The 24335-nt window shown below is 43.8% G+C and overlaps 1 protein-coding gene across 2 annotated transcripts in view; it reads left to right on the forward strand.

The window, feature by feature from the left end:
• Col6a6 (collagen type VI alpha 6 chain) overlaps window positions 1–24335 on the forward strand; it is a 147551-nt gene that overhangs the window by 44084 nt on the left and 79132 nt on the right. For both annotated transcript variants that reach the window (XM_074059390.1, XM_074059391.1), the window contains exons 4-10: window positions 414–1034; window positions 2193–2753; window positions 3848–4405; window positions 6503–7078; window positions 10136–10705; window positions 19955–20298; window positions 20381–20459. In XM_074059390.1, the coding sequence (XP_073915491.1) occupies window positions 414–1034; window positions 2193–2753; window positions 3848–4405; window positions 6503–7078; window positions 10136–10705; window positions 19955–20298; window positions 20381–20459 (3309 nt within the window). The remainder of the gene's footprint in view (window positions 1–413; window positions 1035–2192; window positions 2754–3847; window positions 4406–6502; window positions 7079–10135; window positions 10706–19954; window positions 20299–20380; window positions 20460–24335) is intronic.

Raw genomic sequence — 24335 nt, forward strand, 5'->3', positions numbered from 1 at the left:
TTGAACTCAGGGCTTCATGTTTGCTAGTCAGGTGTTCTACCACTTGAGTCATGCCCCCAGCCCCTTTTGCTTCTTATTTTTCAAATAGGCTCTTATATTTTTGCACAGGCTGGTCTGTACCATGATTCTCCTACCATCCTACCATAGCTAGGATGAAAGGTGCAATGCCACCATGCCCAGATTATTGGTTGAGATGGGGGAGGGGGTCTCACTAACTTTTTGCCCAGGCTGACCTCAAACAATGGTTCTCCCAATCTCTGCCTCCCAAGAAGCTGGGATTAACAGGCATAAGCCACTGTACCCCCCTGCTACCCTCCTTCTTTCTTCAAGCACATAACTGAGCTCCTGTGTGTGTTCTACATGTCTTGTGGAGAGGTGCTAAAATTGGATTTATTCATTTTCTGCCCATCCAGTGTGCCAAGGCACTTCTGTGGCTGACGTCGTGTTCCTGTTGGATGTGTCCATCAATGGCAGCCAGGAGAACCTTGACTATCTCAAAGCATTCCTGGAAGAAAGTGTATCTGCCCTTGACATAAAGGAGAACTGCATGCGTGTTAGCCTGGTGGCCTACAGCAACGAAACACGAGTGCTCGGTTCCCTGAGTGCGGGTGTAAATAAGTCAGTGGTCCTCCAGTGGATCCAGAACCTGGCTTCCCAGGCCGGGCAGGCCTACACCGGGGCTGCCATCAGAAAGACCCGCAAGGAAGTCTTCAGCGCACAGAGAGGCAGTCGGAAGAATCAGGGGGTACCCCAGATTGCGGTACTGGTGACCCACAGAGAGTCAGAGGACAATGTGACCAAGGCAGCTGCTAACCTTCGGCGCGAGGGCGTGATCATCTTTACCCTGGGCGTGGAAGGGGCCAGCCGGTCCCAGCTGGAAAAGGTCGCCTCTCACCCTGCCGAGTACCACGTCTCCACTCTGGGCACCTTCTCCGACCTAGCTGCCCACAACCAGACATTTCTGAAGAAACTGAGGAACCAGATTACGCACACAGTCTCTGTCTTTTCAGAGAGGACCATGACCCTCAAATCTGGTAAAGTCTTGCCAAGAGAAGGGTTTTAGATCACCCTTCTTTTTACTTGTTGATTGAATATTTATATACAAAATGGATTGGCAGGGTATGATGTGGGTGGGTGTTCAGTATTTCTCTCCTTCTCTTCTCTCATTCTTTTCTTTGCCTCTCATTTTTTGGTGTTACTGGGGACTGAACCGAGGGCCTTATGTGTGCAATTGTTGTGCCACTGAGCTGTGCTCCCTTCCCTCTTTTCCCTCTCTTCTTCTCTTGTCCCCAAATTCCAGTACAGAGAATAAAGAGAAAGTGTGATTTGGATCAAGGACAAGCTAATTAATTTGTTAAGTCTAGTGTGTATGAGTTTAGGGAGAGAGACATCTGTTGATAAATGTCACGTTTGCTGTATACGTGTATATACTTGTATTTTCATGCTATGTAAATATTTTTGTGTGTGTATATACATGCGTGTGTGTACCTTCTGCAACATTACTGACAGCACATTTACTGTAGAAAGTGTCATTGTCCTGCCAACATGACTGTGTGCAAAAACCGTTTGACTGTAAAGAAAGGGTCACCTACCCAAACTGAACCAAAGTAAGAAATGTGGCAGGAAATATTTGAATTATATTATGAGGTCCTAATAAAAATATAACTAAAACTGGGACAGCCTGTTCTCCTTATCTCTCCTCAGCCAATTAAGTTCAAATACAATTGTTTAAAAGTGTCATTGTCTTTCACACAGAAGGCCTCTGACAATGTCCCTGCTGTAGTTAATCGACTAGGCATGAGTGAGGAATCACTGGACCTAGTGTCAAGAAAGAGAGCTCCTATGTCTGTGATGTCCTGTTCAAACAACTTGTGTTTCACAGTGGGACTTGACTTTCTGCTAAGCTGTTACCTCTCTTGGAAGAATGACTTATAGAAAGCAGTTTCAAGTTTTCCTTGTCTTTTTCTACATCCATATTTATCATGGTAGGGAATTAGGGAACTAATCGGAAGCAATTCATTTGGCCCAAATGATGCTGAAATCCTAACCTAGGAACAAAGTCTTCTATGCCTTATAGCTGGTCCCCATTTTCCTGTCTGCAAAGGCTTTCATCTGCTGTCCTTCCCATCTGCATCCATTTCTCCTTCATGTTTGCTCCAAATGTCACATTCACCTTCTTGGTTCCATTTCAGCTTGTGTGGACACCGAGGAAGCGGACATCTTTCTGCTCCTTGATGGCTCAGGGAGCACGCAGGCCACAGACTTTCACGAAATGAAGACCTTCCTGTCAGAGGTGGCAGGGATGTTCAATGTCGCTCCCCATAAGGTGCGAGTCGGGGCTGTCCAGTACGCAGACAGCTGGGACTTGGAATTTGACATCGACAAGTACACCAACAAACAGGACCTGGGGAGGGCCATTGAGAACATCAGGCAGGTGGGGGGAAGGACGAACACGGGCGCAGCTCTGAACTTCACGCTGACCCTGTTGCAAAAGGCAAAGAAGCAGCGAGGAAACAAAGTGCCATGTCACCTGGTTGTCCTGACGAGTGGCGTGTCTAAGGACAGCATCGTGGAGCCTGCACGGCGACTGAGAGAGGAGAATGTCCGCGTTCATGCCATCGGGGTCAAGGAAGCCAACCAAAGCCAGCTGCGAGAGATCGCAGGATCGGAAAAGAGGGTTTACTATGTGCACGACTTTGACGCTTTGAGGGACATACGGAACCAGGTTGTTCAAGAAATCTGTACTGAAGAAGGTAGGAGAAATGGTTGGCCTGACCTTCAGACTCTAGCCCACAAATTGCCTTCCAGGTTGTATCTGACATGGTTTAGAGAAGCAATATCCATTTCTAAGTTGGGGTCTGTTGACTTGTGTTTGCTCTCCAGAACAAAACTAAGAACCCAGGGTAGCATCGTTTTAATTAACATGAAGAAAACCAGAGAAATTTGGAAGAATCTTCCCAATAGGTATTAATTAGCATCCTCCAACAATTCCTTACATCACACGTATAATATCTAATGACTTCAGATTTTAAGGAGAACTTTCAGTTTCTTTAATGGCATTTTTATAAGACTTTATAAACTCTTTTAGAGACAGATATCAATCAAGAGTTCATTTAACCCCTTGAGATTTTTAGTAACTTCTAGAAACATTCTTGGGTGTATCTGCAAAGGGCTATCAGCACCTAATGGGAAAATGTCAGAGATATCACTAACCATCCTTCTGTATCTTACAATGCACAGCCCGCCCACCACACTAAAAATATTCTGGCTTCTGGCTGGGCATGGTGGCTCATACCTGTAATTCCAGCTGCTTGGGAGATGGAGATTGGGAGGATTGCAGTTCCAGACCCACCCAGGCAAAAAGTTAGTGAGACCCCATCTCAACCAATAAAGCGGAGTATAATAGTGTGCAGCTGTCAACACAGCTCTGCAGATGACATAAAACAGGAGGCTCACAGTCCAGGCCAGACTGGGGAAAAAAAAAGTGAGACTCTGTTTGACAAATAACTAAAGCAAAAAGAGCTGGGGCATGGCTTAAGTGTTAGAGTGCCTGTCTACCAAGGGCAAGGCCTTGAGTTCAAGCCCCAGTACCAAGAAAAAGAAAAAAAAAATCTGGTCCCTAATATCAATTGTGCCGAAGTTGAGAAACCCTGAGTTACATATTTCAGCAAATTATTAAATAATGAATAGAAGTGTCGCTTTTAGTAACTGCAATGCTTTATTTATCCCAAGCACACACTTAACTTCAATATAGAATTATCCAAGATGTATATCTTCCTGCTATGTCTTAATTTTTTTTACTCGTGGCCAACCCGAATGAATAAACCTCCCAATTTTTCCCTCGCAGCCTGCAAGGACATGAAGGCTGACATCATGTTTCTGGTGGACAGTTCTGGAAGTATAGGACTTGAAAACTTTGGTAAAATGAAAATATTTATGAAAAACCTGGTGGGCAAGTCTCAAATTGGAGCAGACCGAGTGCAAATCGGCATCGTTCAGTTCAGCCATATTAATAAGGAGGAGTTTCAGCTCAACAGATTCATGACCCAAGGTGACATTGCAAATGCCATTGACCAAATGGCCCACATTGGAGAAACCACCTTGACTGGTAGTGCCCTGACCTTCGTATCCCAGTACTTCAGTCCTGCCAAGGGGGCCCGGCCCAACGTCAGGAAGTTTCTCATCCTCATCACAGATGGAGAAGCCCAGGATGAGGTGAAGGACCCAGCAGTGTCTCTTCGGCAAGATGGCGTGATTATCTACTCTGTGGGCGTCTTTGGGTCCAATGTCACCCAGCTCGAGGAGATCAGTGGGAGGCCAGAGATGGTTTTCTATGTGGAAAATTTTGACATTTTGCAGCACATTGAAGATGAACTTGTACTGGGAATATGCAGTCCCCGTGAAGGTGAGGACAGATGTGTTCACAAGTGGAACTGTCCAAATACTGCATGTGTGTCTGAGTTGTTTTTGAATGCTGTAAACTCTTTTAATTGAAATATCGACACTATGGCTTTGACCCACTGAATTAAACAGACAAGGAACAATTTTGTTATATTTAGATTTATTCCCTTTTGTAAACAAAAAGTGGTGGCCTACCAGGTCTTAGGTCAGGTTCCCTGGAAGGAGACACAGAGTCAAAGTTCTCATGGAGGTGGGCAATTGAGAGACTGTTTTTGGAAGGGGAGGAAGACAAGCAGGACAGGGCACAGGTAGATGTGTGGCCAGGTGTCACCTCAGCTCCAGTCTAGTTTCTGCTCGATCACACTGGGAGCTTGAGAGCATGAGTTACACCACAAAGTTGGTCCTACCTTGAGGCAAGGGCTCCAGTCTTGTGTCCCCTTTGCCAGTGAACTGCATGTGGGCTTCTGGTATAGGCCCAGAGGGGCATGAAACCACCTGGCCCACCATCTATTATATATGGGGAGGGGAGGTTGGTAATTTCTAAGGAATAATACTTGATCAATTGAGATGTTTATGAAAATACTGATTAAATATTATATAGAAGACCATAGTAAGGGAACCTGAGCAATGAAAGCTTCAGAGAAAGTAAACGGCAGAGTCTCCACTCTCTTCCTATAATATTGCAGAGTAATGGAAGTAATCAAACCCAGCTCCGGGCTGGGAGTGTAGCTCAGTGATAGAGCACTTGCCTGGCATGAACGAGTTCCTAGGTTTGATTCCCAGCCCTCCCCACGCTTAGCAAATATAAGGGGCTAATTTATGCTGTGATCCATGGGCTAAGTGACAGAGGATTGCAAAAGATGTCCATGAAGGAGATGGAACTTGACGGAATTGTGAGAGGGAGAGGAACACTGTTTTCTTATTCTAATAATGGTTCCCGTCAACTCCTACTATAAAGTTTAATGATCATGGTCTGTGTTTTGTAGAAAGAGGAGTTCATGTGGTTTTCATTCCCTGATCATCCCACCCATTATGAATATGAACTCTTTGAAGGGTTTCAACACCAAGCAGTGTACCCCCAAGTCCCCTGAGTAATTTAGGTGAGTTTCACAGCCAACCAAAGGCCAGAGGGACCTCGTTCTTTTGTAGAATCAACCTTTCTTGGGAATCGAGTTTATGACTCTGGACATGTGGCTTCCAGGCTGAGTATGTTGGCACTCTAGTTTTCATTAGCCCTACACATGGCCTCACTGTGGCTCATAAAAGAAGGGACTGTGGAAAGCCTGTGGGGGGGCAGGGGGAAGAATGTCTCCCAGTTCTGTTTCTCAAGAATGGATGAGTTCATATTTGGATCATACTTGTCTAAGGCCTGGACAGAGAGTGTGCTACTTAAGGACTAAATAACTAACCATCTTATGGTCCATTTCTCCAGAATGGATGAGTTAGCATTTAGAACTCAGGATTGGATGGGTTCCTTTAGACAAGACATGCTACACAGGAACTATGAACAGGGTCTTTCTTGCTTTATTTTCCATGACATTGACTTCACTTTTAAAGAGTCAATCGGAGTGTCTTGTTTTAGAACCATTTAGTTGGGCCAAGTGAAAAACGGGTTCATTTTTATGATGCAGCCCAAAAATGAAAATAGATGTTTCCAGAAAGTCAAAATGGAACCTTAAAAGTCAGCCACCGTAGAATCACTAAAAAACAGAATGTGGCCAAGTTCATTTTTATTTAGTCATTTCCCCAAGGTTTATCTTAAGAATAAAGTTTGTATAAATGAAAGCACATGTTGAAGGAACCATTCCTATGAGAAAATTGATGCAGAACCGTGATTTGCTTTTTGTAGCCTAAAGGTTATTGGGATTTTTTTTTGTGACGGAGACTCCACGGCCTCCCACCCCAACTGTACATTCCACTCCACCCCCGCCTACATGAACTGGCAGGACAGACGTACATGTGTCTGTCTCTGTTATCCAGGGAATTGACAATCTAGTGCTTAGCCTGACCCCATGGAGAGAGAACACCAGCAATTAAAACGTTCAGGGAATCTTCCATGTTGCTCAAAGCTAACCTCAAATGACTTTCCTTCCTCTTCCAGAATGTAAGCGAATTGAAGTTTTGGATGTCGTCTTTGTGATCGACAGCTCTGGCAGTATCGACTACCATGAGTACGACATCATGAAGGATTTTATGATTGGCTTAGTGAAAAAAGCGGATGTGGGCAAGAATCAGGTCCGGTTTGGAGCTCTGAAGTATGCCGATGACCCAGAAGTGCTATTTTATCTGGATGACCTTGATACGAAATTAGAGGTGATTTCCGTTCTCCAGAATGACCAGCCCATAGGGGGCAACACTTACACTGCTGAAGCCCTAGGCTTCTCAAACCACATGTTCACAGAGGCCCGGGGCAGCCGCCTGCACAAGGGGGTCCCCCAAGTCCTCATCGTGATCACTGATGGGGAGTCCCACGATGCTGAGAACCTCAATGCCACGGCCAAGATCCTGAGGGACAAAGGCATTCTGGTCCTGGCTGTGGGGATCGATGGTGCCAATCCTGTGGAGCTGTTGGCCATGGCAGGATCACCTGACAAGTACTACTTCGTGGAGACTTTTGGAGGCCTGAAGGGGATCTTCTCAGATGTGTCAGACAGTGTCTGCAACTCTTCAAAAGTGGGTAAGGCTTGTCAGTGAACTTCTTCCCAACAGCAGGGACTAAGTGAGAGAAACAGCAAGGCCATGGTCCTTAGGAGCAAGTTTTCCAGAGGACAGAAGGGGCCAGCAGTGTCTCCTAGGACTTCCCACATTATAAATTCTAGAGTAGGAAAGACCTCAAGGGTGTTTCATTCAGCCTCCGCCCCCCAAAAAAGTACATTCTGCAGTATTCCTACTCACTTCTTCCTAAATTCTTTTCATGGTGGGGAAGTCACTATTTTTGGACAGGCTTTATTTATTACAGCACAAATTTGTTTACATGGTTTTCCACCCACTGGTTCTTCTTCCTGCACATTGTGTAAGAAATCCAATTCTATCTCCTTCTAAGAATCAGTGGTCGTGTCCGAAGTCTTCTTTCCTCTAGGCTAAAAGTCTCCTCCAGTTTCCCCACCTATTTCTATTATGGTATAAGCTCACTTAAAATGTGGTGTCCAGGCCAGGCATGGTAGTACACACCTGTAATCTCAGGTACTCCAGAGGTACTCCTCAATCAGGAGGATTGAGGTTGGAGGCCAGCCCAGGAAAAAAGTTAGTAAGACCCCATTTCAGTCAACAGTATGGGAAGGATGGTGCATGTCTGTGATCCCAACTATCCCCAAGGTATAGGGAGACAGATCATGGTCTGAGGTTAGCCCCAGGCAAAAACACAAGACCCTACTTAAAAAAAAAAAAACTAAACCAACAAAGACTGTGGGCATCAGTAAAATGTTAGAACACCTGCTTAACACCTCAAGGCTCTGAGTTCAAATTCCACTACAGAAAAAAAAAGAATATGGCGTGTGATATAAAGCACTCTAGTCCAACCTCAGATGCTTCAGGGCAGAGGACAAGTGTGGCTTCCTTCACCCTGAGTGCTGTATTTCTATTCTGGCTACTGGAGGTCACAAGCCCTCAGTGTGTATGTGTGCCTACATTCTCCGTTCATTCATTCAGCTGCCATTCACACTTTTAGTTCCAAAGGAGATGGTACTCTATTAAAATTCCTTAGTCTTACTGGGTGTGTTGGTATACTCTGTAATCCCAGCCCTGAGGAGATTGAGGCAGGAGGACAGAGTTCGAGGCTAGAGTGGGCTGCATAGTGAGACCCTGTCTCAAAAAAAAGAAAAAACCCAAAAAATCTTTAGTCTTTTTTCCTGAGGCATATTCTTACTAAAAATACTATTTTTATTAGAAGAATTTGCTATTAACCTACAATTTCAGCCTCTTGCTGCAGGTCTTTGCAAAACCACCTGGTTTTTCTGGTTTCCATCTGCCTTGCCTCCTCAGGACACAGCTTCTATTACCTTTTCCTTTGACAAAACTAAGAAAACCATACTGAAAACTGGGACACATCTCGCCCCCTTTCTGTGAACACCCAGACCTTGGCCTCTCTCTCCCTCTCGAGTTCACTGGGAAAGTTGGCATTGCATTTTTAGATGGAAAGTTCTCCACAAGTCAGGAAAGTAGTACATGGTTTCCTTTACTTGAATCTGAAACAAAGGAACCTAATGAGTTATCAATTCCAGAAGGATCTATTTACCATGTTCGTTTTTATCTCTTTCTTGCTTATCTGGAGTGCAGGGATCTCAGATTACATTTTTGTGTGTGTGTGTGTTTATTTTTTATTGTTGTACTGGGAGTACATTGTGACATTTGCAAAAGTTCTTACAATATGTTATAGTTGAATTCACACTCCATCATTCTCCTTTATTCTCCCTCCCCACATTCCTGGAACAGTTTCAACAGGTTGCATTTTTCCGTTACATACTTGAGTATGTGATATTTCCAGCATATTTACCCTCCCACCCCCTTTCCTTCTATCCTCCCCCCTCACATTGGTGCCAACCCCCAGACAGGACCCGTTTTACCTTCCATTCTCTGTTTTTGAAAAAAGGTATTTTTGTCTAGTTAACATAGCTGTACAGGGAGTTTCCTTGTGGCATTTCCAGGTATCTATGTATTATAGCCCAAATTGTTTCATCTCCTCTATTTTTCTCCTTTTTACTTTAGTCCCTTTCTTATGATGATTTCAACAGGCTTAAAAATTCTGTATTAACTCTTGTCTAGGAAGTACATCAACCATATTCACCTTCCTAACTTTCTCCTTTTATCGTCCCTCTCTTGTATGTGACCTCCCTTCGTGTGGCCTGATTTTCATAGCATTGCTGGATTTGTTTTGGATCTGTATTCCACATATGAGAGAAGCAGGTGGCCTTTGTGTTGCTGAGCCTGGCCAACTTCACTCAACATAATGGGCTCCAATTTAATCTTTCCTGAGGCTACAGTTAGAATTAAGTTGGGTCAGGGGAAATCAAGGAACTGATAACACTGGCCAGAAAGCTAAGGAACACCGAGAAGTGTATGCCAGGCACAGCCCATTCCCTGGCCGGGTTTCTCTTGCTCTTTTTGTTTTGGGCTTGCTGTGTGAATACAAAGGAAGTGTCTCTCACTATATTGCATTGTTTGCTCCAAAATACTTTTCCTTAAGGAAAAGGCAGGAATTTTTGCCTATATACACCATAAAGGGGAGCTCATGGAAGAGGAAAAGCAATTAGAGAGAGATCAAGAGGAATGCTTTTAAATCCTCCCCTCAATTTGCCCTAATTAACCAGAAAAAAAGTTTATTTGCCAACTGGCCAGAGAGTCCAAGGTGACAATGAAAGCCATCTGTTTCTGTTGGGATTCCTAAAGGGATCCGCGTTATTTTGTTATTTGGTGTGGTGCTACTTCTCCCTGGGCTCTCTGGAAGGGTAAGACTAGATGATTGTAGATGAGGACAAGTTCTCTGGTCTCAGACCAAAACAAAAGAAAATGGCGGGAAACCGAATGGTCGAGCCAAGAGAAATAGCAAACCATGTGTGAATGGTTGATGAAGGGAACCTTTGCACTTCTTTCCTGTCCAACTAATGTCACCACAGAGTAGCATAAGCAACCACTTTCAGAAACATCATTTCCTTATAGCTGAAGACATCTCATTCCTTGTTGGTGGGTTCAAGAAAGAGTAATGTGTCATGGTGGTTCCCTTCCCTCCTCTTTGTAGATTGTGACATTGAAAAAGTCGACCTTGTGTTCCTCATGGATGGTTCAAACAGCATTCATGCAAGTGACTTCGAGAAGATGAAGGCGTTTTTGGCTTCTGTCGTTCAAGACTTTGATGTCAGCCTCAACAGGGTGCGTGTAGGAGTGGCCCAGTTTAGTCACATCTATAAGGCTGAGTTTCACCTGGGAACGTTCACCGGGGGACAGGACATACCCTTGAAGATTGAAGGCATCCAGCAGATCTTTGGATACACGCACATCGGAGCTGCCCTCCGCCAGGTGACACACTACTTCCACCCAGACACGGGCAGCAGGATCCACACAGGTACCCCCCAGGTGTTGCTGGTCCTCACAGACGGTCAGTCCCAAGACGAAGTGGCCCAGGCTGCCGAGGAGCTGCGACACAAAGGCGTGGACATCTACTCGGTGGGCATCGGGGACGTGGACGAGCAGCAGCTCATTCAGATCACGGGGACAGCAGATAAGAAACTGACCGTCCACAACTTCGATGAGCTGAAGAAGGTGAAGAAAAGGATTGTTCGGGATATCTGTGCCGCGGGGGGCGAGAGCAGTAAGTATGAGCTAAGGGGCTCATTTGTATTCCTGCTCTGTCGCCACTGATATTTCTCTCCAAGCTGTTTACTTCTCCCGGGGCTGCTGGGACAATTTAGGTTTGCACCTCTTGGTTTCAATTTGGACTTTTTCACAGCGATCAAGTAGTTTTTTGTGGATGATGAGTGGATTGACAATCAGGGAGTTGGAGACCCCCCTGTTGCTTTCTCTTGCTCTCTCTGGGGAGTTCGACCCCCTCTGTGAATAGGAAGGTGTCTACTGCAGAAGGTGTGAGGAAAAGGCTGTTGTGTATGAGCTGGCTGGTCTCTGGGGTTGGAGAACAGTGTCTCAAAGAAATACACTGCTCTTTGACGGATTTTGGTTGCCTGGCAATAGGCCCTGCAGGACTGCCAGGTGCTGTGGTAGAGCCAGGGAGGGAATGCAGAACTCAGTAAACATTGTAAGAGTCAGCACGTTTTGACTTTTTTCCAGTCAATGGAAGTGAAGTGATCTGAAGGAGTGGCTTTTTTTTTTTCTTATAAAGTCACCCTATGGTGAGCACAGTGGCTCACACCTGTAATCCCAGTTACCTGGGAGGTAGAGAGCAGCAGGACTGTGGTTCAAGGCCAGCCTGGACAAAACATTCATGAGACTAATAAACTGGGCATTGATGGGTATGCCTGTGGTTCAGCTAGATGGGAGGTATAGGTAGGAGGATCCCAGCCTGAGGCTGATCCCAGGTCAAAAAAGAAAAAAACATTGAGACACTGTCTGAAAAAAAATAGCTAAAGCAAAAAGGGACTGGGGTTAAGGGTAAAGTACCTGCCTAGCAAGTGCAAGTCCCTGAGTTCAAAGCCCAGTACCTCCAATAAAATAAGATAGAAAAATAATGTTGCTAGCATATTGGTTTGCTATCGTTCTGTGCAAGTACAAATTAACTTCAGACTTCCACCAAGGAAAGGAAGGCCACAAGGACATAAAGAGGCCACTGAGATGACAGCCTCACTACAAATTTCTGCCCTGTGGCCATTTCTTTCCTGGATAAATTGCTGACTTCTCCAAGCTTTGTTTTCTCATCTCTGGAATGTGACAATAGCACTTGGTTCAAAAGATCACTGTGAGGGTGAAAAGAAAAAATGCCTGTTTAAACTTTGAATAAGCAAGATACTTGGGATGTAATTATAAAGCCTCCTCATTTTTGCATCCACTGACCCATTAAATTTCTTCACGGGAGATGGCACTGCCTTTGCCTAAAGTCACTTTCAGGAAATCAGTGACCTTCCCCTTGGTAATTACTATGCCTGCCCCCCTGTAACTATTAAAACTTGAAACTTTGTCCAAGGTTATCTCACTTTTCTGGCCTGCCACAGGCCACTCACCTGCCGTGAGAGCAGGTGCCATCGTGGTTGACCTTTCTCTCCTGTTCCCCATCATTAACTGCTATCCAGGGCCAGCCCCGTCTTGCTAACCCTGGTTTCTGGCCACTCCAGAGTGGGCTGGGAAAAATACAAGCATGAAAGGGGCACAGAATGCGTTGACTTGATGGCAATGTGTCCAGAATTGGCTTCTGTGATGGTTGCCCATATGGAAAGCTGGGTCCACTCAGGGTCCTTCAGGGATCCTCCAGCTTGTCCGTGTTGCCTCCAAAACCCCCACCAAAGCCCACGTGTCAGGCAATCTCTCAAGTACAGCCTCTTAGAGAGGGTAAGCATGTCTGAATTCTAAGTGGTCTCTTAGCCCTTCCTCAGCCTCTGGGCATTTGGTGAGGCTGTGGTTTCATCCCATCAGGTCTCTCTGCCCTGTCCCTGCAGCCATGCCTTATCAGTTCCATGGGAAACAAGTCAGTTGTCCTAATACATTGTAAATTACAGCTCTGGAAGAGTCTGGCTCCCCAGATTGCAGATTGCAGGGAGCGCAATCTGCCATCCTGAGGCTCACTGTCTCATTCCTTAGACTCTCCAGGCTTAGGTCACCTGCAAGGTTCTTTATTTTTCTTCCCTTCCTACCTCTCTCTCTCTCTCTCTCTCTCTCTCTCTCTCTCTCTCTCTCTTTCTGTTTGGTACTGGGGTTTGAACTCAGGGCTTCACACTTGTTAGGCAGGCGCTCTACCACTTGAGCCACACTTCCATCCCTTTTTGCTCAGATTATTTTGGAAATAGGGTTTCGATTTTTTCCCAGGTTGGCCTGGACCACAGTCCTCCTGTCTTATTCTTCTTTGCACAGTAGCTAGGATGACCAGCGTTCCCTACCACACCAACTTTTTCCCATTGAGATGGGAATCTCTTGAACTTTTTTGCTCAGGCTGCCTGGAACCACAGTCCTCCTAATCTCAGCCTCTCAAGTAGCTAGGATTACAGGTGTGAGCCACCAGTGCCTGGCCCATATTAGCTCTGGAAACCCCGGTTTCTTGACTTAAAAGAGGGAATTGCCTTCCGTCACGTGTGGGAGAGCCCCTGGCACATCCACGCCTCTCCAGGAACACCCTTCTAAGCCCTAGCTCGCACCTTTTATGAGACCCAACGCGTGGGTTAGAGGTTACGAGCCCGGTGGTGTTGGTTAGAGACTACTGTCTTTGTTCACCGTGCTTCAGAATCTACTCATACTTTGGAATGTGTCTGATTACCTCAGCCAACCCTTCCACGTTAATTTCCTATTTCACAAGAAATACCCATTTCCAATTATTAGGCCAAAAATATTATTTTAGATCAATGTGGTTTCTTCTTGAGTACATGAGAAAAAAAAGTAAGAAAAAAAAAAAAAGACTGTGAACTCCAAGTAATGGGTGACTTATCTTGAAACAATCATGAATCAAAACTAAATTTTTAAAAAATAAGAAAAGTACTCTTATATTAAGATAAACTTGAAGTGATTACTCCACAAACAAGAATGTAAAGCCTTTGAGCCAGGCTGTGAGCTGACAGACGACAGGGCTGGAGTGAACATTGGTAAAACTTCAAAGACAAGTGCAAAATATAGTGAGGGATGCCAGTTTTTCTGGAATTGCAAATCCGCAAGTCAAGGAAAGTCAGACAGTAGCTTGGTGTAGCTCAGAGAAAAGTGGACATTTTTCTCTACTTCTTTTGATTGTACATCAAAAAACCCTGGGGACTGAGCTCAGGGTCTCATGCATGCTAGACAAGTGCTCTACCACTGAGCTACCCCCTACCCCCATTTGCACTATATTTTTCTTTCTTTTTTTTTTTTGGTGTTGGTATCAGAATTTGAATTCAGGACTTCACACTTGCTAGGCAGGCGGTCTCTCACTTGAGCCACACCTCCAGTGCTTTTATTTTTCTCTAGTCATTTTGGAGATAGGGTCTTGCTTTTTACCTAATCTGGCCTGGACTGTAATCCTCCTATTCTGTTTCCTGTAGTAGCCGGGATGCCAGGCATGCACCACCACAACTAGCTATTGGTTGAGGGGAGGTCTCATGAACTTTTTACCTGGACTGGCCTGGAACTGTGATCCTCCTGATCTCAGCCTCCCAAGTGACTAGGATTACAGGTGTGACCCACCATGCCCAGCTTGCTCTGCTTCTTAATAAAATCGCTTAAGTTTGGAGAAGCCATTGCCTTTTTGGAGTCTTAGCTTTTCCTATTCACAGAACGAAATCATCTCTAGAAGCTTCTCTAATTGTATCCTGTGTTTCAAACTGAAGGGGCAGTTGGTAGCCAGCATTTCTGAGCCTTTCTGAAGGGTCAAGCCTGCATCTCTAGGGAGCATGTATGTTTTTCCTGGTGTACTGGGGTTTGAACTTAGGGCCTATATGTCCTAGGCAGGTGCTCTACCCCTTAAGCCACACTCCTGGCCCCATCCTGGAGCTCTAAATACTTTAAGTGCCTTCTCATTTAACTCTCCCAACACCCTCTGAGGTTTATAGTTCTCTTTCATAAGTGTGAAAATGGAGGCTCAAAGGCATCTCGGTAGCCTGGTCCAGATCATACAAGAAGTAAAACTAAGCACATTCTGAAACCTGCATCTCTCCGATCCCAACCGTGACACCCCCTTTATTGTTAAATCACTTTGCTTCTTTTTTCTCTTCCTTTCTTCCTTCCCCTTTTCCTGCCCCTTCTCCTCTTCAGTACTTTTTTTTTTCTGTACTGGGTTTAAACTCAGGGTCTACACCTTGAGCCACTCCATCACCCCTTTTGTGTGATGGGTTTTTTTGAGATAGGGTCTCTCAAATTATTGCCGGGCTGGCTTCAAACTGCAATCCTCCTGGTCTCTGCTCCTGAATAGCTGGGATTACAGGCGTGAGCCATGGGCACCCCGCCAGTATTGGGGTATGAGCTCAGGGCCTTTGCTTCTTGGGCAAGCTCTGCACTGCTTGATCCATTCCTCCAGTCCTTTTGGCTTTATTTTTCAGATAGGGTTTTGAACTTTTGCCAGACTGCTCAGTCTGCGAGCCTCCTTTTTCCTCTACAGCTGGGTTTCTAAGTGTGTATTACCATGCCCACTTTGTTTTTTGATGTAGGATTTTGCTAACTTTTTGCCCTGGCTGACCTCAAACTGTGATCCTTCCATCTGTGCTTCCCAAGTAGCTGGAATTACAGGAATGAGCCACTGCACCCAGCCTTATTCCATGTCTAAGGAGGCAATGAATGAGACATGTGTGGTCAGTGTTCAGTGGGCGTTAGTTTCTGTCACAGCATAGCTTCTTGCGTTATCTGTAAATGCAGATACACAGAGCGAGGGGTTCGTTCACAGGAGGACAATTTACCAAGAGGTCCTTGGTTTAGGGACTTAGGGCAATATTTCAGAATACAATTCAAATTTACTGTTTCAAACACAACAAATTCTCCTAAGTCACTGAACTCCAAAGTCTGGTTTTTGTACCTTTACCCAAGCTGATTTTGCTTTGAGCCCAGCTACTCTAGCCACCCAGAGGAGACAGGGCAATTTTCAGGAGGGAGGTCCTGCCTTTGGGACATGGAGCCTTAATTAGGTAGCAAAGGAGTCGGGAGACCATCTTATCTCGTGCATCTGTAATTGCAGACAGAGGTCAGCAAGAGGAGAATAAGCAGAAGGTGGGTGTGAACACGAGGAGGTAAGGGGCAGCCTCAGGATTTGATCCAAAGAAGGGAGGAAATACAAGGAAAAATTTACATTCCCCTCTTCACTGGATTCTCTAGAAACAGAGCTCAAAGTAAAGTTTCTGTCTTTACTGGGAGTTCGAGAAAGTAGAGCAAGAGAGAGAGGAAGAGAAGTGATGGCGGAGAGGAAGGTAAGTATAGGATGACATATTGAGACGTTAACCATGGCTTCTTTTTTTGCAGTACTGGGGTTTGAACTTGGAGTCTTGTACTTGCTAGGTAGGCTCTCTGCCACTTGAACCATACCCCCAGTCCTTTGTTGCTTTAGTTGTTTCTCAAATAAAGTCTCACATTCTATGCCTGGGACAACCTGAATTATGATCTGATTTACACTACCTGCATAGCTGAAGTGACAGTCATGTACAATGGTGTCCAGTTTTTATTGGTTGAGTTGGGGTTTCATGAACATTTTGATCCCAATCCTAGCCTCCTCCATAGCTTGGGATTACAGGCATGAAATACTACACCCAGTTATTGGTTGAAATGGGGTCTTGAAAACTTTTTACCAGGGCTGGCCTTGAACCTTGATCACCCTAATCTCCACTTCCTAAGTAGCTAGGATTACAGTGTGTACAATTGCACCTGGCCTAGCCATAGCTTGTTAGAGCACAGCTAGTGCGTTGCTCATGCAGAACCTCACCAAGGAGGCCTGACAGAACCATCCCAGGGACCAGTCAGCAGAGGGAGCGAAGGAGAAACACCTGTCAGTTCCTTCCCTTCTCCTGCTTTGGCATTTGCCCCATAAATAGTTAACTTCCCACATAAGTGGGCAATATTTTCCAACCTCTTTGGTAAACTTCTGGGAAAACCAGATGCAAGGCACAGTGTGCTGCATCTGGGACTGGAACTGGTAAAGCAATCAGAGCCTCCATGAGCCCACATGGATTATACACGAGCACTGGAGCCACTGCAGCCTTTTTGCAGTATGCGATGGAGACTGTGTCAAAGCCTGGCTTTCTCACCCTGGGGTGTTAGGAGAACAAACAATGGTGGCAGATGGGCTGTTGCTGGCACAAATGTATAAGCTTATGGGGGGAATAGGGGAGAGCAAACTTGGGATATCTGTAGACTCTTATAATTTCCTAACTATTTCTCCCTTTTCATCTAAGGTACATCTTATTTCAAAGGCCCCACGCAAATCGCTCTCCCATCCTGGATGACAAGTGCTAACAGACCAACTCTCCTCATTACGCGTTTTCCTAAGAATCTCAGTCTTCTAATCTTCTGAACATACCTCCGCCTCTCACAACGGTTCTTAATACTAACAGTCTGCTGTCATCAGCTCCAATTAAGGGCTTTTACACTCAGCTAGTTACAGTTAGCATCTGTGCCTGGCAGGGAGGCACAAGACTGCAGCTGTCTAGCCCAGTCTACTCTTTTCTATTTTTATTTTGACATACCTAATCCCATTATTTTTATAGTCAAGAAAAGGAATGTCCAGAGAAGGTAAGAGATTTGCCCAAAGTTGTTTAGTGTTCTTAGAACCAAGTCCAGCACATGACTAAAAGGAAGCTTCCTGTCTCTGCACAGAGCCCTGTGCTGGCCTCCACATTACTTCTGGAGGACTAGTCAAAGGCCCAGACTGCTACTTTCACTGGTTGAGTTGAAACTCAGGACCTTGTGATTGCTTGGCAGGCAATGCTTTCACTTGAGCCACACTCCCAACCCTTTTGCTTTGTTTTTGTCTCTCACTTTTACCTGGGTAGGCCTCAGATCATGAGCTTCCTGCCTCCACCTCCTGCGTAGCTGGGATTACAGACGTGAACTACCATGTCCAGCATACTTTTGTTTTAGTCGCCTGTCTCCCATACTGTGGGTCACCATCTTAATTTCCTTTGCTTCTTTTGCCCCTTTTCTACTCCCATTCCTGTTATCCTGGGTTAATTCTCTATTATTTTCTCATTTAGCCTTCTCTGTAGCACACTTCTACAAGAATCTCTGCCTGTAGTTAACTTGAATCAGCGCTGGCTGATTCACTCTAAAGCACAGTCCCTTCGTGGAAGGCCCCAAAACTCGCGATTTGGGGAGTGGGGAGCCCTCCATTACATGAAAGCCCCCTTAACTGCTGTGACCTCCTCACTCCAATTGTACTTAGACACATGACTGCTCCCACTGGGATTTTGGCCAAATTCTACTTCCTTGATCACGTTATTATGGAATCATTTATTAATTGTAATCAAATGCAAGGAACTTACTCAGGTAGTTTGTATCCTTAGTGTTCCAGACAAAAAAAATTTAAGTGCTCTCATGATAAAAGCTAGAGCACACAAGGGAGGGGTGAGGATAGGTAAGACACCTAAAAAACTAGCTAGCATTTGTTGCCCTTAACGCAGAGAAACTAAAGCAGATACCTTAAAAGCAACTGAGGCCAATAGGAAAAGGGGACCAGGAACTAGAGAAAAGGTTAGATTAAAAAGAATTAACCTAGAAGGTAACACCCACGCACAGGAAATCAATGTGAGTCAATGCCCTGTATAGCTATCCTTATCTCAACCAGCAAAACCCCTTGTTCCTTCCTATTATTGCTTATACTCTCTCTACAACAAAATTAGAAATAAGGGCAAAATAGTTTCTGCTGGGTATTGAGGGGGAGGGGGGGCAGATTGGGTGGTAAGGGAGGGGGTGGGGGCAGGGGGGAGAAATGAACCAAGCCTTGTATGCACATATGAATAATAAAAGAAAAATGAAAAAAAAAAAATAAAAAAAGAAAAAAATATTTAAGTGCTCAATTTTTATGGAGAACAACTCCCAGGACCACCAAATGTCATGATGGTGTCTCTGCAGATACTTGTATGTCCCTGGAGGTAGTAACATGTTTGTTATTGATTGGTTTTCTGTTCAGAGGTTAAAATAATGCTTATCCAAGAGTAAAACTTTGAATCTTAAGACAGAAGGTATAGATTCAAAAGGAATTTTGGAAAGGACGTATTCCAGTGGTTTCTTCCGACTGACTGCTTTCTCTTCAACTGACTTTCTGAATTTCCAAGAAAAGAACTTTCAGTAAAGGAAAATACAATGTAGTAAGACCAGCCTTCTAGCCTTTCTGATAACACACTGATTTACCTTAGATGCCAGGGCTTTTATTTTCTCACTCAGATCTCTTTAAAAAAAATGAATCAGATTACCAGCATTTGCTTTAGGAATTGAAGTTGACATTTTGGTTTCAAAGACTTGCAAATGTGCAACTGATCAGTGTGTGTGGGAAGTGATGTAGGCAAGTATTTGTCTTTACAAAAAGTATCTGACAAACCACTGAGCTAAGAAAGCAAGTTTAAAATTTGCTCCTTATTTTACCAAGCCAGGGGTACGGTTTGGGTCTTTTGGGAAAGATTGGAGTGTTCAGCCAACTTAAGTTTTTGAAAGGAACGGGTATGTGTCATAGGATTTTTTTCTTCCCGACTTTAGGACCTCAACTTAAAATACCAAGCCCGTTCTAATGTCTCCAATACTAAAATTCCCCCAAGTTAAAAAGAATAAGAACCAAGCATTTTAATGCATCACCTCTCTAAATAGCTCTGGTATCCCAAAAAGACAGTGCTCCTGGTGTCCTACAGGGCTGACCTTCTGAAGGCAGTGCTATCTTTGACTTGGCCAGCTTGGATCACTAAATCCCCACATTCTTCAGTTGCTGGAATTAAACCAAGCAAGATTTCCAAGGATCTCATGGATTTTTTTTTTCTTTTTCTTTTCTGAGTAGATGTAGAAGTTCAAAAAAGAGGAATTGGAGAAACTTTTTGGAAAGAGAAACCATAAAACCAGTCTTTAATTTATTTTGTTCTAAATGATTTTCTCTGTTGAAATGTTTTTACTTTTCCCTTATATTTATTGTGATTTAATTATTTGTCAAATGAGCTCAATTGTTAAGCAGCACTTAACTTCTTATTTTAGACTATTAACTTTTCTGATACTTAAATGATTCTGCATATATCTAAATGGATCTTTCAATGGCTATTATAAAAAATTTCAGAATTTGGTTGTTATAGAACCATCCAGATTTTATCCTGGCCAATAAAAGAATGAGTCTGGGCTCTTCCATGAGTCACATTGTCCCTTCTTTTCTTGCTTTATGATTGGAGTAGAAGTAAGAATTCCAACTCCCTAGAATCAGACATGACATCAGAATCAAATAAAGTGTTGTTTATTTAATAAAACATGATTTTCCCTTGAACCCCAGATTGTTTTGTGGATGTCGTGGTTGGATTTGATGTCTCAACTGAGCAGAAAGGACAGACTTTGCTTGAAGGCCAGCCTTGGATGGAAACCTACCTTCTAGACATCTTACGTGCCATCAGCTCCCTCAACGGGGTAAGCTGTGAGGTGGGCACGGAGACCCAGGTTAGTGTGGCTTTCCAAGTGACAAATGCCGTGGGAAAATATTCCCCCAAGTTCGAGATCTTCAGTGAAAACATACTGAACAGCCTGAAGGGTGTCGCAGTCAATGGCCCGTCGCTTCTCAACACAGACCTCTTGGGTTCTCTGTGGGATGCATTTCAGAACAAGTCGGCCGCACGAGGAAAGGTAGCACGCTTTGCCTCTCTTTGTTGGTCTGTAGTTGCAACGACTTCTTCCTCCTCATTTTTCTGTTTTTGAACTTTCCTAGGTGGCCCTTCTTTTCTCAGATGGCTTGGATGACGATATTGAAAATCTTGAACAAAAATCAGATGAACTTAGAAAAGAAGGTGCTGAATGTGGGGGGAAGGGTGGAAAAGGGTGCTCGTTAACCTTGTAACCTTGGGATCTCAAAGCTCAACTTGGGTATTCAAATAACCCTAAATTTTGACAGTTGCTCTCTGTATGCATGCAGTAGAACAGATGTATTCTCAAAACATATTTTTTGGAGGGGACGGTACCGTGGTTTGAACTTGGGGCCTTGCACTTGCTTGGCAGGTCCTCTACCACTTGAGTCATGCCCCCAGCTCCTTTTGCTTTAGTTATTTTTAGAATAGGGTCTCATGTTTTTGTCTGGACCATCCTGGACCACAGTACTCCTATTTAAACCTTCAAAGTAGTTGGAATGACAGGTGCAACACTGGTGCCGCTATTGGTTGAGATGGAGTCTCACAAACTATTTTGCCCACACTGGTCTCGAACCATGATCCTTCTGATCTCTGCCTCCCAGGTAGCTAGGATTACATATGTGATCCATCCCTCCTGGCCCTCTGAGAACACTTTGACATCTGCTTTTTTCCGTCGTGTCCTATGTGTACAAAACAGCACTGGATGCAAAGGTCTGTCCTTTGTCTTCTGTTACTATATTTCTTCTTCCAAACCTTTCCTGGAGAATGTTCCTTTCTCCCTGACCCCACGTGATTGAATATTACTATTTCTGAAGTATCAATGGATGTGAACAGAAGACTTCTTTTCCAAGGAATGCAAGAGTTGGATTGTTCAAATGCTGAACTTTCCAGAGCTGCTAACCTTGCTGGGCAAGTCTACTCGTGTTTTAGGGCTTTCTAGTCAGCTCCTTCATGTCACAGATGGACCAACCATGGTATTTATGAGGTTTTAAAGTCCTGGATTTTGGCTTTTAGCACCAAGAGCCAGTCTGATTTATTGTCAGGTCTTATTGAAATTTGAATTAGTGGAGGCAAAAATGCATCCATGTGGTCTGACTTAACTAAGAATTGCACTTGGTCACTGCACCTCACCTGGAAGGCTCCTCTCCCCTCTCCTGAACAACAGTACAAGAGCTGGACCTTTGCTTCCAACCAACATTAGTGCTGTGGTACAATTTTTGCTTCAGAGTTCCCCAGGGTCAAGTGAAAACTCAACCCCAGCTGAAACACTGTCTTGCTCAGCTCCTGCCCTGGCCTTAGCCTCCTTTCCTCACCTCCTTTCTTCTGAAAGCTCTTCCTCCACAAATTGTGTGCGTCTAAATCCTTACCTCAGGCTCTCCTCCTAGGGAACCTGACCTAAGACATCTGCCTCTCAGGTTATCCAATCCAGGCTGACTGGATTTAGGCTTTTCTGTTTGGTTCTCTACTCAGTCTTACACAAATTGCAAAATTCTCTAGATTTACAGCCTTCTAGTAAAGGCTTTTATCCTTCTCTTCATTTACTCAGGCTGTCAGCTTCTTATTCTATTAAGTCTTAGCCTTTGTTCATGGGCTGCAATAAGGATTTTTTTTTTTTGGTGGTACTGGGGTTTGAACTCAGGGCCTCACACTTCTAGGCAGATACTCTACCACTTGAGCCATGCCCCCAGTCTTTTCTGCTTTAATTGGTTTTTTAAATTGTGTTTTGGCTTGGGCTGGCCTGGGACCACCATCCTTCTGCCTATACCTCCTTCATAGCTGGGATGACAGTTGTGTACTTTCACATCCAGCTTCTTATAGTGAAGATTTTAATTAAGAGTGAGAACATGACCTTTGAGTCTTGGGTAGGCAGTTTTGTTAGTTTAGCTTTCCTTTGGAGGGAGAAGATGTATTTCTAGCAGACAATGCTAAAGTTTCCCCAAGGAAGTGCTCTAGAATACCCAGAATTCCAAGACCAGTCTTCACTTTTCCAACTCCCACTGAAAAAGTAGTAAAGAGTATCAACTCAGAAGCTAGATTTTAAAGTCCTCAGAAATTCAGAATCTTTGAAAAAAAGATGAAGGAATGATGACCATAATGTCCTTTGGAAAGTGTCAAATGGCTTTGAGTATGGACAAAGAGTACCACGACCATTGGCTCCCTAAATTTAAACATACCTGACTTCCGTTGATGGACCCTATGATCTATTGACCCAGGGAACTTCCTTAATTTGAAGTTTGATATTTATGCATGTAAACTATGCAACCACCATGTAACAAGAGGAGACCAGAAGAAAAAGATCTTTGATGGTGGATATGGCTTTCTAATTTATGCATGTGGATTGGAGTTTGAATTAGTTTAAGTTTTTAAAAATCTCATATCCTATAGCCAGTGATTCTCTGTTCTTTCAATTTTTGAGATATTTAATTCCTTTTTTGGGAGTTGAAGATACTGTATTTAAGATCATATGACTCATTTCTTGGATGAGCCTCAAAGGAGTAGGATTGGACTCCCTCATCCTGAAGAAAATGATTATTAATAAGTTATATGCATATTTCCTGCATGTGAACAATCCCATGGTTCTTGTAAGTCTTAAGTTTTCACATTTCCTGGAACTTATGAGAATCAGATGTGAGAAGAGTTTCTCCCTTTATAAATAGACATGTGAGCACACCTTCTCTTAATTACTGATCTCTAATTGGTGTGCTCTGCATTTCTGTCCCAACCCACCCTACAACCCTCCTCTTTCCTTGTTCTAGATGGGTGACCAGTTGTCCTGGCTGGCCTGTGACAGGCCAGGGACTTTCAGCACAAAAACCAGGAGAGTCCCAGGCCGACAGGGACAGATTGGTGATGTTATTCCTTGTTGATTCTTCCCTTATTCATTTCAGCTAGCCACTCCAACATGTCTGCCTCTCCTTAAACTTGAGTAACTCCAACATGAAATTTATTCTCTTCGTCTATTCCTCACTTCATTCAAAATCACATCTTATTAACCTAGATAAGAAGGTATCTACTCAGCCAAGTCCTTAAACGTATCTTTATCTGCTCTGGTACATTACTACCCAAATCCTATCCAAATAATTCTTTCCTCATCCATTATAGAATGAGAAAACTTGTGCCAGCAGAGTTGGATTTTTCATCCAGCTAAATGTATTCAATTTTAATACTGCCTCTATGCACCATATGACATTTTTGCTAAGATGTCCTTTCAAGTGTAAGTCTTTAGAATTAGTCTATCTAGGTGAAAACCTAAAAATAGCAAATTAGTCAATCACTTAACTTCTGTAAGACTCTGTGCTTGTGTATAAATTGGGTTCTGACCAAATCTGAGTACCTGTAGGGTTGAGTTTATATCTTATAGATAAGATAATACATGAAAAGTGCTTAACCAGCTTCCAAGTGGGTAGTTACTGTTTACCAATGACAGTACTCTTACCTTCACCATAATGATTGCTGGGTTTATTTGATATTCTTATTTGGTAAAATGTGTCATTGACAACCCTACATTAATCCCTAAGAGTTTTCTTTGACATATTCTTATTCATAAAATTCCCAGAACCACAGCTGTCAATGATTGCGTGTTATTTGTTCCTAGCTTGGCCATTGGTCTATTACTGTCTTTAATTCCTGAGTTTCTACAGGATTATCCATTCCTTATGAGGTCATTTAAAGCTTTAATCTACATAGAAGTCACCTGGGGATTTTGTTAAAATACTGCTTCTGATTTTGTAGAAGTGGATGGGGCCTAAGATTCTATACATCTTTGACAATAGTGGTGTTTGAATTCAGGGCCTTTGTGCTTCTTAGGTTAGGTGCTCTATTGTTTGAGCCATGCCTCCAGCTCTATTTTGTTTTAATAGATCAACTTCTCATTCAGTTCTGTACTTCATTGAGAGATATTAGTCAAAGTGGGGATATATCCCAAGAGATTCTGTATTTCTGCTCTGTATGTAGTCAGACATGTTATCCATTGCACAACTGGCGAGATGCTGTATTTCTGATAAGCTCCTGGGTGAAGCTGACATTGTGACTTCAATA

Source organism: Castor canadensis, chromosome 17 (assembly GCF_047511655.1).
Source record: "Castor canadensis chromosome 17, mCasCan1.hap1v2, whole genome shotgun sequence".
Classification (NCBI taxonomy): Eukaryota; Metazoa; Chordata; class Mammalia; order Rodentia; family Castoridae; genus Castor; species Castor canadensis.